Source organism: Neophocaena asiaeorientalis, unplaced genomic scaffold (genome assembly GCF_003031525.2).
Source record: "Neophocaena asiaeorientalis asiaeorientalis breed wild unplaced genomic scaffold, Neophocaena_asiaeorientalis_V1.1 scaffold26, whole genome shotgun sequence".
NCBI lineage: Eukaryota > Metazoa > Chordata > Mammalia > Artiodactyla > Phocoenidae > Neophocaena > Neophocaena asiaeorientalis.
The window spans coordinates 317,296-331,862 of NW_020173108.1; the positions used below are offsets into that span (position 1 = coordinate 317,296).

A 14,567-nucleotide genomic window follows, 5' to 3' on the forward strand; every position below is an offset into this window, starting at 1 on the left:
TCAATTAACTCACTAATAACTAGATGAACACAAAGCTTTATTAATATCTGAAAATAGTGAACAAGGACAATAAACAAAACATATGCTGCTTGCTTCAGCAAATCTACTTGACAACATTTATGTTAATTTATCTGGTAGTACTAAACACATATTTGCAAAAAGAATTAGCCTAATGAAAAACCACTGAATAATTGCTAAAATGACACACTTTGTTTTATTCTTGAGCTTTTACCCTTCCCCATCCACCTCAGCAGACTATAATGTTTCCAAATCAAAAGGATGTTTTGAATCACTTGTATGAAACTCTGAGCAAAAGGGCAATTTGAAACAGAAATGTTATATTTTAAATATTTATAACTTTTTGTAAGGTTTACTTAGAAATAATTAGCTAAAAATTTCCTAATGTTTGTCAACTAACACAGAGCCAAATATACGTCCGAATGTGTTTAAAGTGACAGGACAAATATTTTATTTTTTTAACCTGTTCATAAATATTCTTAAGAGTCAGATCAACTACCTATCTCTACCAACCAACACAACCTGGTTAATTTTAATTCTGTATAAATATCATTCAAGCTAAACGACAAAATTTTAAAGTCACCATTAAATATTACCAGTTACTTTAGGCATTAAGCCTTGTGTTAGTTCCACTATACTTGAGGTGAAATTAAAAAACAAAATTGAAACCATGAAGAGCTTAAAAGGATGACAATGCTATTTTTTAAAAAATTCATTACCTCAATTGCATCTCTGAGGCAACCAGCTAAAAGAAAAAATGCTGCTGAATGTTCAAATCTTTGTTTTCCTAACAAAGAAAAAGCATTCTTTAAAGCTGCTTTACGCCATCTCTCATCCTCAAAATTGTGCCCAAAAAACTGTGTCATCTTGGAATCTTTTTGGGATCTATAAAGAAAAAAGTTTGAAAATTTCGGAACATAATGCTTCTACATCAAAACCAATTGTTATGAAGTTAGCCACTTAAAAGTTAAGACTCAAAAGAAACATTTACCAGTTCATAAATTACTATACATCTGCTGCTTTTCTGAGCAAAAATAACATTTATGGTAAACATTTATTTTTCCATATAAATTTCAGAGATTATTGAAAACATTCTTTCAAACTACGAAGAAACTACATTAACAGCACTGTGAAAAATTATTTTTAAATCTATACAAAATATATAATTTACATTAACTTCTGTGCTATTTTACCATTTAAACTTAATCAACTGCCTTTAGCCCAACTGCCCACCTGAAGATGACTTTGATGATAAAAATCCAAGGTATTTGTCCCAAAGCAAAACAATCCTAAAAGATCTAGTCTCTTACAACTGACTGATACCATGATTTTCCCCCAAAGGTTACTGATCATATGGATATATCTAGAACTGAACCCCAAACGAATAGTGAACTATTTATGGCGATCACGCTCACCAAGTCTAGCTGAGAACAAGTGAAAGAGAAAAATTCTAAATGACTCTAGCTCAAGAATGGGGTCAGGGCCCTTGCGAAGAGGGTGGTTTGGAAGAATAGCCTGGTCCAAGAGCTCCTTGATAGGGCAGAGGGTAGATGTATCTTCAAAGCTCCACCAATTCATCTTCTTCCCCACTCCAGATAAAGTTTCTGGTTTAGTTTTTGTTCTACAGGAGCATCATAAGAAGTTATTAAAATAAGCAAAAAAAAATGTTTTTCTGGACTGATAAACCTAAAAAATGCTAATGTGACCTCATCAAGATTCTTCTGCTCTGTAACCTGGGCTTCTTTCACATGAAATCTCTTAAATACAAAAATAACTAAGAATCCACATGAATCACACTAACAAGAACAACAAATCTTTACTTCATACTCTGTGGAAAGTCTTTCATTTTGAAGCAGTTTTTTTACCTACCTATATAATCCCCAAATCACAGCTTTCTTTTTCATTGCAAGATAAAAAATGGCAGCATCTAAAGGATCATTCTTTTTATAAAAGGCTGCTTTGGCTACCTATAATTAGAAAATATTGGTCAAAATTTCACGGTAACAGTTTTTAATTAAATAAACAAATACTTTCCTTCATATACGAGACTGTCACACATTCTCTACTTAAATGTTCAATAAACTAAAAAATATGTGTATGAACACACGCATGTATATGTAAATTTATTAATTTATTTTATAATTACAAAAGTAATCATGGTGGTGGCCTCCAAGATTACAGAGATGGAAACAGGACTACACTTTTCATTGCAAGCTCTTCTGTACTGTTTTATTTTCCTAAATGTGTATATATATTATTTTGTATATATCAATAAAAAATGCTAATATATCAACTAGCAATTTAAGAATTAGAATATAAATTGTTAAAAATTATGCTATTTTGAAATATAAAGACTATTTAAAAGCATTTTACTGCTTAAAAAAAAGAGTAACAGGAGAGGAAATATGGAATATCATGTAAATAAACATGCAATATATATTAATTCATTTTTACACCAAAATAAAACACTCACCTTTTCTATGCATTTGCGTAAGATGCGGGTATTCCGGACCCACCACCCCACACCCATAGCTCTAAGTTCAGACCATGTGGGATCATCTTTCTGCATTGCTGGCAACATGTTCAGCAGTTCTTCTTCTGCTACTGAATGAAAGGCCCAGGCAAAATGACTACTAGACAGGCCTGAAGAAATATCAAAAATAATGTTTATAAGAAAATAAATGATTATATAATGATGATCAGAAATGTGTGTTCCATAGTTGCAATAAAAATGCCTAAAAGTTTATATAAGACTCACAGAGTTATAACTGTTTGGGGTTGGAGGGAATATGGGGTTTTTTCTTGCTTCTCCAAGTAACTCAATCATCACATCAATATTTTCTACAATGAGCATATATTTTCTATAATTAAAATATATTTTTTTAAAAAGATAAGGAAAAACGCCTATGGGCAAATGCCACTGTGCTGAGTCTTTCTATTCTCTAGTATGTCTGACATCCTTTGGTCAACATTTGTTGTGTGGATTTAATTCCATGGAATCAAAAAAGCACCAAGGAGACAGTACAGCTGGTGAACAGAACTTAAGACTGCAAAAACTCTGGAATCAGAATGCATAAATTAAATTCTAGCTCCACCCTAACTATATAACTTTGGGCAAGCTACTTAACCTCTTGATTCCTCAATTTTCTTATTTACAAAATGTGAATAATCATGGCACCTACCTCATTACATTGTTGTGAGGATTAAAAGAAATAATATAGTTAAAGCATCTGGGATAGTACCTAGCACATAATAACTTTTATTACCCCATAATCACTATATTAATAAGATACTTTTATATTTATAAAGCATCATTTACATTAGCAAGTCTCTCAACCTACTGGCCCACACATGTGGGGTTTATCGTTCAGCTTTTTTTTTTTGTGTGTGTGTGGTATGCGGGCTTCTCACTGCTGTGGCCTCTCCCGTTGCGGAGCACAGGCTCTGGACGCGCAGGCTCAGCAGCCATGGCTCACGGGCCCAGCCGCTCCACGGCATGTGGGATCTTCCCGGACCGGGGCATGAACCCGTGTCCCCTGCATCAGCAGGCAGACTCTCAACCACTGCGCCACCAGGGAAGCCCTCTCCAGTATTTTTATGCAAAGAGGATGAGATGAAAACAAACATTTTTAACATAAATTAAGGAAATTCAGAATGTGTCAAACGTGTTGGCATTATCATATCTGGGCAAAAACAAACTTAAATGTTCTTAAGCCTCTCTTCTACTCGTCTTACTTCCTTTTACTAGATTATTGCCAAAATCACCTTGGTGAAGGAGTTGAGCTCGATAAGCTGGAAGAGAAGTTGTAAGAAAAGTATGAAGTCGAACAGCCAAAAGAAATTTTAAGCCACATTCATCAAGAGTTTCTCCACCTATAAAAAAGAAAAAAAAAGGTATTTTTACTTGTAAAAACCCATTTCATTAGCAAAACACAAGTAAATGCTAATAATTCTGGCAAGCAGGGTATGTCACAGCACCAAATACAGGGACAAAACATTGTGTGAAACTGACAAAAGTTATCAGTCTAAATATTATCTAATATTTCTTTTTCCTATATAATTATACATTACAGAAAAAAGTTGTACAGTTAAATAATTGAAAAAATAATAAAGGTGAATGAATTGACTCAGAGTCTCTGACATATTTTTAATAATAATCTCCTCTGACATGAATATTTTAATTTAAATGTGACTCAATTTTAAAATAGTTTAACCTTCCCTGTAATATTATCCATACTGATTCAAGTCACATACCCATTCCAATAACTGCTAACACTGGAAGAAATGGCTATATGGTATGGGGGCCTGATTTTTACTTCAAATGAATAAAAACATAAAACACTTGTAATATAGTCACATCAAAACATAATATCTACTAATAATATTTCACGTCGCAATTCATGACCAACTTATTTTTTCTTAAAGTTTTAATTTTTATTATTGTTATTCTTTTTTCTTAAATTTACCCCACATTTTCCTTTCAAGGGGCGCATCCTACTGACATATCTGGTGCACAAGGCTAGACTGTTAAATCAGATCTTATTTGAAATCTGATGGGAATTCTACAAATCTATTCATAACTCAGGAGATTAAAAACAAAAAATGCTCTTTGGGTGAGGAAAAGACCTAATTTTATTAGGCTCGCTTGCTGCTATTCTAGGAAGGAGTATACCTTAATGTTAATTTTTTTAAAACCTCAATATTAAAAAACCCAAATTAACAGTGAATTATTACAATGTGAAAAACAAATAAAGGAGAAAGCACCTTTTATTTTGGGGTTTCTAAAGTAATTGTTTATTAAGAATGTTAACTTTTGCTAAACTCAAAAGCAATTAGTTGGATTCTTTATTAAGTAGACAGGTAAAAATGACTTGGCATAATGAATCTTTGTGTACTTTCTCAGAGTACTATGATTTATGGGATAAATAATATATATTCAAGTTAAAACTACTGTGAAGGCAACAATGATGATTTTAAAAACCTTCATGGCTGTCATTTTTACAGAAATTATCTAAGATTATTTTCTGTGAAAAAAATAAGTAAAAATATTACCATCAATTTTTCCTCTAATCCTATACCCAATTTAATTTTACCTTGGCTTCTGTCTCTGCTTTCTCCAATTTCAGTGCTGGTAGTTGCAATTGTATCTGCTAAAGCCATCAAAGACATCTGCTCCATCCGGCTGAGTCCTGGTAAACTAGAATGAAGTAAGTGGCCAGAAAGAACCTGAGCGTGCTCAGGACCAAAGTAAGTTGGACTGTATTGTGAAAGGTCAATAACCCTGGGCTTTGTATTTTCTTCATCTGTCTTTAACACATGACTATCAGTCATTAAAGCTGACATCTGAAAAAGCTCATCATAACTTTCTTTTGACAACTGGTTTGAGTTATTTAAGGTACTCTGATTACTAGATTTCTCCAAGGATGAGTAATAGCTATCATCATCTGCTGCAAGTAAGGCATATAAAGGAAGTGGAGGGACAGAATCGATTTCTGTGTAATCTGTATTTTCACTCTTGTTGAATGCCTGCGGGTCTCGAGTAGTACTTCCACTAGCACTGATGGTGAGAGACCTAAAGCGGCGCTCATGATTAGATTCAGCTTCATTCAGAGCCACAACTTCCCCAGCAATGCACTTGACAAGATGTGACAAGATGGCCTTTGCTCTCCGAACTTTGCCAAGATCCATGAGTTCCAAAAGCTGCAAAGGATGGTACTGAGGTAAAGTTGGGGAAAGAACATGAGCTGCTTCAAAAAGACCTGAATCTTCCATACCCACAGAAGGATCAAGTGCAGTTTTCTTTCCACAGATTTTCTGTGCAAGACTGGTCATGGATCGAGTCAGGGTTTTCTTTGGAGGATGTAATCCAGAACTTGATGAGTTACTCTGTTTTATTAAACTTATTATAGATGGAGTGCTCCCATTGTATGAATCTGTTGTAACAGGTTCTTGTTTAGAAGATGGCTGCCATTGGGAATATACATGCATTTCACAATCCATTCCTACCACCAGGATGCCATCCCGGACCCATGATAAAGAAACAGGAAAAGGTGGAGAGCCTTCTACAGAAGAAACCAAGTCCATACTTCGTAACAGTACAAATTTAGAAAGAGGCACAACTTTAGTACCTTCCCAGAGAGGAAATGCCAGGCTTTCCTTACCCGCCTGTTCTTGTACCTTGCCAGCCAGGGGTCCATACATAAAAAGTTTTGATCCAATTCCTACAGTAAGAATATGAGAACCATCTTCTCTAGACATCCAATCTAAGTGAACTAAACGCTTTGTGTTTGATGTGACACTCTCTTTACTGGATAAATATACCTCTTGTTTATTATAGGCCACTAAATTGCTATCAATACTAATGCCAGAATCCAACACTGTATTTAACTCATCTAAATGAACTGTCTGTTCAAGGACCCAGCATGAACCTCCTGTAGACTCACATTCAAAAATACTTACATGCATCACAAAGTCCTGAGAACATCTACTATTAGACGTAGGCTGCTTATATGCTACTGCTAAACGATTTGTGTGTGCACAGCTGACTTCTATAGGCCTACCAGGTACAGTTATACTACTATTGCTCTGCAGTCCATCTTCAATAAGTAACGGCCATTCTTCCCAAATGTATATAAGATCCATTTCTCCATTCTTTGAAGTGGCAGATTCTTCAGCTGTTACTCTACATCTCCAGAATCTTACTTTCTCATCTGAGCATGAAGTTGCCAATAAATAAGGAGCACTGCATATGGGATATATGGAAGAAGAACTCAGATGTCCTAAAACAAAAATAATCCAGTAACAAAATGTGAAATTTGGTTAAATAAATCTGTTTTCTTGTACTAAAGGTTTTAGTCTTTTGCATGAACTAGTGTTAACAACATGACAATCAATATTTAGCTTAAGGATCAGCAAGATCAGTAAGACGCTTTTAATGACGTCAAAAAGGTACATAAAAAGGACATTATTACCAAAACCTAGAGCTGAAAGAGAACTCCGTAATAATTTATAAGTAAGGACTCTTGACTAAATGTGTAAGTATCTTATGCCTAAATCAAACAGCTAGACTAAGGCAGAATTAGAAAACCTAAATTCTAGTCCTGGTTTTCAATCCAGCATTCTTTTCACAACTCTTTGTTAGCATTATATATTATTATAAATCTCACTTTAAAGATATCAATACATTTTTAAAAATTTGTCAATATTCACTGGCTACTTCTCTATAATATTTTTTTAATACAATTTTGTGAATGGCTCATGCTTACCTAAGTACTAAAAGAGTCCTCCATGATTGAAGTGTATTTAATATAAATGACGCTGAGAAGATTCCTACGTGGGACATATGTTTGTTTGGCCTTAATGTAATTACATACTCTTAATTTCCTAAATCAGGGGTTGACAAACTTTTTCTTAAAGGGCCAAAGAGTAACAACTAGGCTTTGCTAGCCACAGAGTCCCGGTTGCAGCTACTCAACTCCACCAGTGTAGAACAAAGCAGCCATACACAAAAGTAAACAAATTAGGTGTGGCTACCTTCCAATCAAACTTACTTACAAAAAGGTAGGTGACCCATAGTTTGCCAATCCCTATCCTAGACTATTAAACATAAACTGCTAATCGTAATACAGAAGTGTTATACAGAACATTTATTATATTTTAAAAGCATATTTCAACGTAAGTTTTTCTTTAAGTCCTCAAGGACTTAGCAGTACTGCATAAGGACACAATTAACACTGTCTATTAGTTTCTCTGAACTGAACAGAGAATAAAGAGCTTACCCTTCCCAAAAGTCTTAGTTAAAAAAAAATTCTCAAGACTAGGAAAAAAAGCTGTTATCACATGCTACTGTTTTTGCCAAACAAAACAAATTTTTTCCTTTGCCCTAGGACTTCTCTTTTCTTTCAAACTCAACTTGTGCCAAGGATTATTTTTAGAAACATCTTCAGTTTCTCTTAGATCTGCCATATAGTTTTTTTAATAGAATTCAGTAGTGAAGATTATACTGTTCTGGCTAAGGATAACAGCTCTTAAAACTGTGTCAATACAAAAGTCATTCTATTTCAAACTTTAACTTGCCTTGCATTGATGCCTCTTTTATTAAAATATACAAAAAAAACCCAGAATGTAAAAGTTATCAGGACACTGTTAATACTCCTGCTAACTTCACCATTAGAAAAGATTAAGTACCTGATAATGTGGCAAACTGAAAAGCATTCAAAGTAATTAGTCAAAAGTGATAGACAAGAAGACCAAAAACCCACACTGTGACTATGAAAATGAAAGAACTAGGTGATAAAAAGATGGATTTTTGTCTTGGCTTTCATGATACCGTTGATACTTTGATCTTTTTTGTACACTGGAATCACCTGGAAGGCTTGTCAAAACAAGACTGCTGGGTCCCACCTCACAGCTGGTGACTTAGTAAGTCTAGGGTGTGGCCCAAGAATTATTATTTCTAACAACTTCCCAAACAATGCTGATGCTTTTGGTCTGGGGACCACATTTGGAGAACCACTGCCCTAAGGATAAGGATGACAAATATATATATCAGGAACTACACACTTAGAATCCTTCACAGCACAGAGCTCCAGGCAGCCAATACCAGCATTACCAAAGTTGGCAAATAAGGTGCCACCCCATTATTATCTCTGCCCTGGAAACTTTCGCTTTGTCTTCACAAAAGGATAATAAAAATTTGTTTTGGAAATCAATATTTAAGACCACAACTGGCTGACAAATGCCAGAGTCATCTGAAAACGTAATGAGAAATTAAAATTTTTAATTTAGGGTACTTAAAGATATTCTTTCTATTTCTGTTTCTGTGTAGATTTTAAAAGTGGGAGTTGCACCTATTTTTAAATACACAGTAAATACTCATGCATTATGAAGTTTGATTAGTCTCCTTTTACAAAATTTACAAACCTGCTGATGGCTTAACACTTATTATCTCAACTCCTTCTGGCAAATGCAACTCTTGGCTATAAACCATTTCTGAAGACAGAGTCAACTTGCTGGTACTCTGGAGATTTGCTCTGCAAGCCTGATACTTCTGTGAAAAAGGGGATAAGATCTTCTCTGGAGAAGAAGAATAATGTTCTTCTGGCTGCCAAACTGCTTCAGATATTTTTGTATCTACTTTTTCATCTATAAAACATAAAAAAAGAACCAAAAACTGGGAGAGAAACCCTATAAACATTACAATTGCTACATTTTATAATCCAAAACTACCTTATAAAAGACAAAAAAGTTAACATATTAATATGATTCTTTACGGCAAGAAAATCAGAAAATTGTTTTTTCTTAATTAACAGAATAAACTATAATTATCCTCTCTCAATAAAAACAGCTTTAAAAAATAACCACTGAACTATCTAACCATATATAATTTGTTAACCTAAGCCTACTTAAAGTTTAAAAAAAAAAAAAAACTCACCCAATGAGACGGGAATGGACTTCAAATGCAAATTCCACATGTGTAACAATGAACGGTTGTCTTGGGTGCACTCTATTACAATTAGGTAGAATTTTTCCGAAAATTCATTAGGTGAGCTGCCTGTTGGTATAAATGGTGTATTTCACTACTAACATGGAAAGCTGAGATAACTTTATATATTATATAAATATTATATCAATTTATCTTTGCCTAACATACTCTACATTTTATTTCTCATTTCATGAAAAATTCTTCTTTACCTGCATCAGATAATATTCTGTCTTTTCCTAGTCTTTTCTTCTCAAGGTTATTCAAAATGAAGTCTTCTTGAAAAACATGAAGCAGCTGGGTTTTTCTGCCTTGCTGAATGTAAATAAATACCAATGTAAGTTGACATACATATTATTTACCTAATGCTAAGTGGCCAGAAAAATAATACTTACAAGTTTGGTAATGGGATCTAATGCAATAATGCATCCTGGCCTGGCTGTTGACTGTTGACTTACGATGTTAAACACTTCACCAACATATTTCTGTTTTTGAAAAAATGGATATCTCCTTTATTAAACAATTAAAAAGAATAGTAACAAATGACATAAAATTTCAGGCATAACAGACAAATAATAAATAAGTTCAGGTGAGACTAAATAAATTCACAAGTCCTTTTCATTATAAACATTTTACGATTTTACAAAGCAATTACACAGGAATGAAGAGAGTTACAGCTCAGCTGGTGCAGAGAAAACCAAAAGCAATGCTTGGTAATTGTTAAGGGGAAAAAAAGTATTTTATATTTATAAGTGTGAAAGACTGACTTCAATCTCATGAAAATGTTCTAAGAATCAAGGTTTTTTAAGCATTAATTTTGACAAAGAAAGCTAAAGAAACAAGTTAACATACTATTTACATATGCTGATTTCTTGAGCCACTTATCTCCTGACTGCTCTAGTCAAGCACACATTGTTAAATTCAATGTTCATCATACTGGATCCATCAGCAGCATTTGATTCTGTTGATTACTCCTTCCTCCTGGAAATAATTTTCTTCATTTTGGCTTCCATTATACACCACGCTCACCTCACTTTTAGCAATGGAATGCCCCAGGGTTCAATCCTCCTATCATTTCTACTTTCCAGCTATAGTCTCTCCCTCAGTGATCTCACTCAGCTCCACAACTTTATATTCTGACAACTACTTATTTTCTATCTTCAGACCAGGCCTCCCTCAAAGCTCCAGAGACTAGCTTACTAGATCTCTTGGATATCAAACAGGCATTTCAAAATTAACATGTCTAAAGCCCGGCTCTTGAATCTCCCTGCTCCTCAAAATCTGCTGTTTAGGGACTTCCCTGGCAGTCCAATGGTTAAGACTCCACACTTCCAATGCAGGGAACACAGCTTCAATCCCTGGTCAGGGAACTAAGATCTCACATGGCAGGCAGCGTGGCCAAAAAAAAAAAAAAAACCCCAAAAACTGCTATTTATACTTCTCATCTCAAGGCAAACCTTGGGAGTCATCTTCTTTTTGTCACACAAACCCCATATCCAGTCCAATCCTTACTATTCAATGTTCAAAACACATCCAGATTTGACCAATTCTTAGCATCTTTATCACCACCATTTCCTACCACTCTAAACCCCTTTGATTCTTTCCTAGACTACTGTAATAGCTTCCTGAATTGTTCTCTCTGATAACACTTCTGCTTCCCATGTCTAATCTATATAACAACCAGAGTGATCCTTTTAAAGCCTAAGTCAGATCATATCACTGTCATTCTCTTCACTAGTTTTTATGTCATTCAGAGTAAAAGTCAAAGTTACTCTCAATACAATCTGGCCAGGCTCACTTTCTGATTTTATTTTTGACTACTCTCCACCTCACTTATTCTGCACCAGCCACAATGGTCTCCTTGATGTTCCTTACATACCAAACATGCTCTGGCCTCAGGATCTTTACACTGGCTCTTCCTGAAATACTCTTCCCTCTACATATCGATATAGGTAGCTCTTTTATCTCCTTCAGGTCTTTACTCAAATGGCACCACTTCTGTGAGGTTTTCCCTGACCAGCACTTTACTTGGCACTCCATACTACTTTTGCAACATTGTTTCTCTCCAAAGTATTTATTAATATATTTTTACCTTTTTTCTATATTCTTTCACTAGAATGTAAGCTTAGATTTTTGTCTGTTTTGCTCACATCTAAATTTCCAGCACTTAAAACAATTCCTGAAAAATAGAAGGCCCTCGAGAAATATACGTTTCTAATTTAACACTATATATGTTTTGAAAAACTTTGTGTTCTGTAAAACCATGCAATAAAAATAACAGGGAAAAATCAAGATGGGAGCAGACCACTGACACCTATGCAATTCTGTAACCAGAGCATTAACAAAGACATTAATTGATGGTTGAGAGGACAGTTTGACTCTCTTAAACAGGAAGCTCAATATGGCTGAAAGTTACCTCAGGGCATATTTAAAAACCAAAAGAATGGAAATACTGGCTTTTGGAGGTACTGAGACAATGCAGATGGTGGGTTGCTATTAGTTGGGCACAGGAACAAGTGCCCTCTGTCGTAAGACAAAAGCTTTGCAATGGTGTTGAAAAAACTCCTGCCTGTAGTGCAACCAAGCTGAAAGCTCCTTCCTCTTGGTTAAGATTAAAATTCCACTCCTGTTACTTCAGCTTCCCTTGCCTAGAAAATAACCTGCAGATGAACCAACATAATTCCATATACTGTCAGTAGTCCCCATTTATCTCTGAGCAAAGAAGTACAACAGTGGGCTTCCCTGGTGGCGCGTGGTTGGGAGTCCACCTGCCGATGCAGGGGACGCGGGTTCATGCCCCGGTCTGGGAGGATCCCGCATGCTGCGGAGCGGCTGGGCCCGTGAGCCAAGGCCGCTGGTCCTGCGTGTCTGGAGCCTGGGCTCCGCAGCGGGGGAGGCCACAGCAGTGAGAGGTCCGCATACGGCAAAAAAAAAAAAAAAAAAAAAAAAAAAAAAAAAAGTACAACAGAAACACATATTGTAGGACACTAGACTCTACTTTTGGAATGAATGAAAGATATGGTTTCTTTTTAAAGGAGGTTAGAATCACTGTAAGAGTAAAATGTGAAACAAATTACTAAAAAATATACATTTTATTACAAATTATATGTCACAATTCTAGAACATGCCCAATAAGTATAAAGTATCTAAAAACATTATATTCTTAGCTTCAAAAGCCATTTACTTACAGAAATGTCAGGATTGGAAAGCTCATATAGAAGTTTCTTGGCATCAATAACTGCTTCATATAATCTCAGATATTGTCCATCACTTGCTACAAAGCATGCACTAGGAGAGTTGCAGTATGCACCTAGATGTATTTTAAAAACATTTGAAATTTAATCCTTAAGCAATAATGTCAGAAAATCTCAAGTTCTTAAATAAAAATCAGAATCCTTACCTAGACAATAACTGGGTATAAGAGTGGGCAGCCATGCCACATTGGAAAATGCAGAAACATGAAGAGAATTAATCCGGGCAAGCTCAGAAACACCTCCAGAAAAAGACAATGGCCCAACTGGATCAACTCTCCAAAGAATAAGCTCACTGTAAACTGCATTGGGATCCTGAAAGGCCATATCAATAGTGCTTTTATTCTGTTGTGCCAAAGAACATTCTTCAATATTCACAGCACCATAAGGTTCCTTTTGGTTATCAACATCTGGTGTCCTTAATGCGTTATGGTGTGACGTTGTCAGCAATAATGGTAATACTGAGTGACAAGCTAAATCATTAAGATGAAAGCGATGACCACAATATCTGGATTTGTGGGAAATACTGAGAACTGTAGAAAAGGCAGATTCCTCGGCAAAACTGACAAGCCATTGATTCAGGGAGCCATCAGCATGCTTTGAAATCATCATAACATTAGGGGTAAAAATGCTTAATTTTAAACTATTAGTTGATTTACTATGACCAGAAGATATAAGCATTGATGTGGAACGTGTCAGGCTGGAAGTTTTTTGTTTCCCTTGCTGAATAGCCAAGTCAACATTCTTGGTACAGGCATACATCACTATGCTTTTACAGAGAGAGTTTGCATCACCTGTGGGGAAAGCTACAGGAATTCTGGAAACAAAGGACACCTAGAAGTAAGAAAGTAGCATTAGAATTCATGAAATTATATAAAGAGGTTTTACAAAACAGTACCCACATTTAACAAGTAGCTCTCCAGAGATCATAAAAATAATACCTGTACTTGACGAAACATACCAGGCTGGTATTCATCCAGCCAATCCACATGCCAAACCAGCAAAGAACCATCCATGGGATGAATACTGAATAGCATGTCTGCATTTTTACTCCATTCAGACAGAAGTACTTCAATCTGATGATCAATGGCAGCTGATGGTAATGGTACAGAACTTGAATTTGGTACCAATTTATCACTGCCCAATTCCTTCTTTTCAAGATTTACTTTCAGATCATCAATACCATCATCGATCTCTATAAGCAAAAGGGTTCATGAACCAAGTAAATACAATCAAGCTACTACTAAAAATTAAGAAATATCTTTACAAATGCATTCAAAATGAAAAACATAAGTTTTCATATAAACAAGAAATGGGGTTCCCTTTAAAAAATAACTTTGCTCCAGGAATATAAGGCCACGGAGTTAACTCAGTACTCAGAAGGCCTATAAGGCTGATTCAGTGGCTTATTAGTAGAAGGACTAATACTAGACTGGAAAGTAGGTAAACTGGTTTCCAAACCCAGATGTACCACAAGTAACTACTTAGAAGTAAGACACAGTACTTCTCTGGACCCTAGTTTTGCTCATGTTAACATGAGGGAGTTGAAATTAGGCTGAATTTTTAAAATATATTATTGGAATGTAATTTGTACTTTCTTCATAATGTCAGATTCATAAAACCTAAGTCAACCACACTAGCCATCCTCTAGATGTAAGCATTTATAACTGATATGACACCTTAAAGAAACTATTTTAAAGAAATACATTTTATAGTGCCTAATTTCCAGATTTCCTTCAACACATGCCAACTTATTAATACAAATAAATATGTATATTCTGACCTCTACATCCAAGCCCGTATTCCTGGTTAGGAAT

The 14,567-nt window shown here is 35.2% G+C and overlaps 1 protein-coding gene across 5 annotated transcripts in view; it reads right to left on the reverse strand.

The window, feature by feature from the left end:
• Nucleotides 1–14,567, reverse strand: part of DMXL1 (Dmx like 1) — a 127,572-nt gene that overhangs the window by 72,155 nt on the left and 40,850 nt on the right. For all 5 annotated transcript variants that reach the window (XM_024743340.1, XM_024743339.1, XM_024743337.1 and 2 more), the window contains exons 11-22: nt 13,692–13,945; nt 12,900–13,584; nt 12,688–12,809; nt 9,895–9,984; nt 9,712–9,814; nt 9,452–9,571; nt 8,941–9,162; nt 5,112–6,797; nt 3,784–3,891; nt 2,492–2,661; nt 1,888–1,985; nt 738–903 (exon numbers count right to left, since the gene is read on the reverse strand). In XM_024743340.1, the coding sequence (XP_024599108.1) occupies nt 738–903; nt 1,888–1,985; nt 2,492–2,661; nt 3,784–3,891; nt 5,112–6,797; nt 8,941–9,162; nt 9,452–9,571; nt 9,712–9,814; nt 9,895–9,984; nt 12,688–12,809; nt 12,900–13,584; nt 13,692–13,945 (3,824 nt within the window). The remainder of the gene's footprint in view (nt 1–737; nt 904–1,887; nt 1,986–2,491; nt 2,662–3,783; nt 3,892–5,111; nt 6,798–8,940; nt 9,163–9,451; nt 9,572–9,711; nt 9,815–9,894; nt 9,985–12,687; nt 12,810–12,899; nt 13,585–13,691; nt 13,946–14,567) is intronic.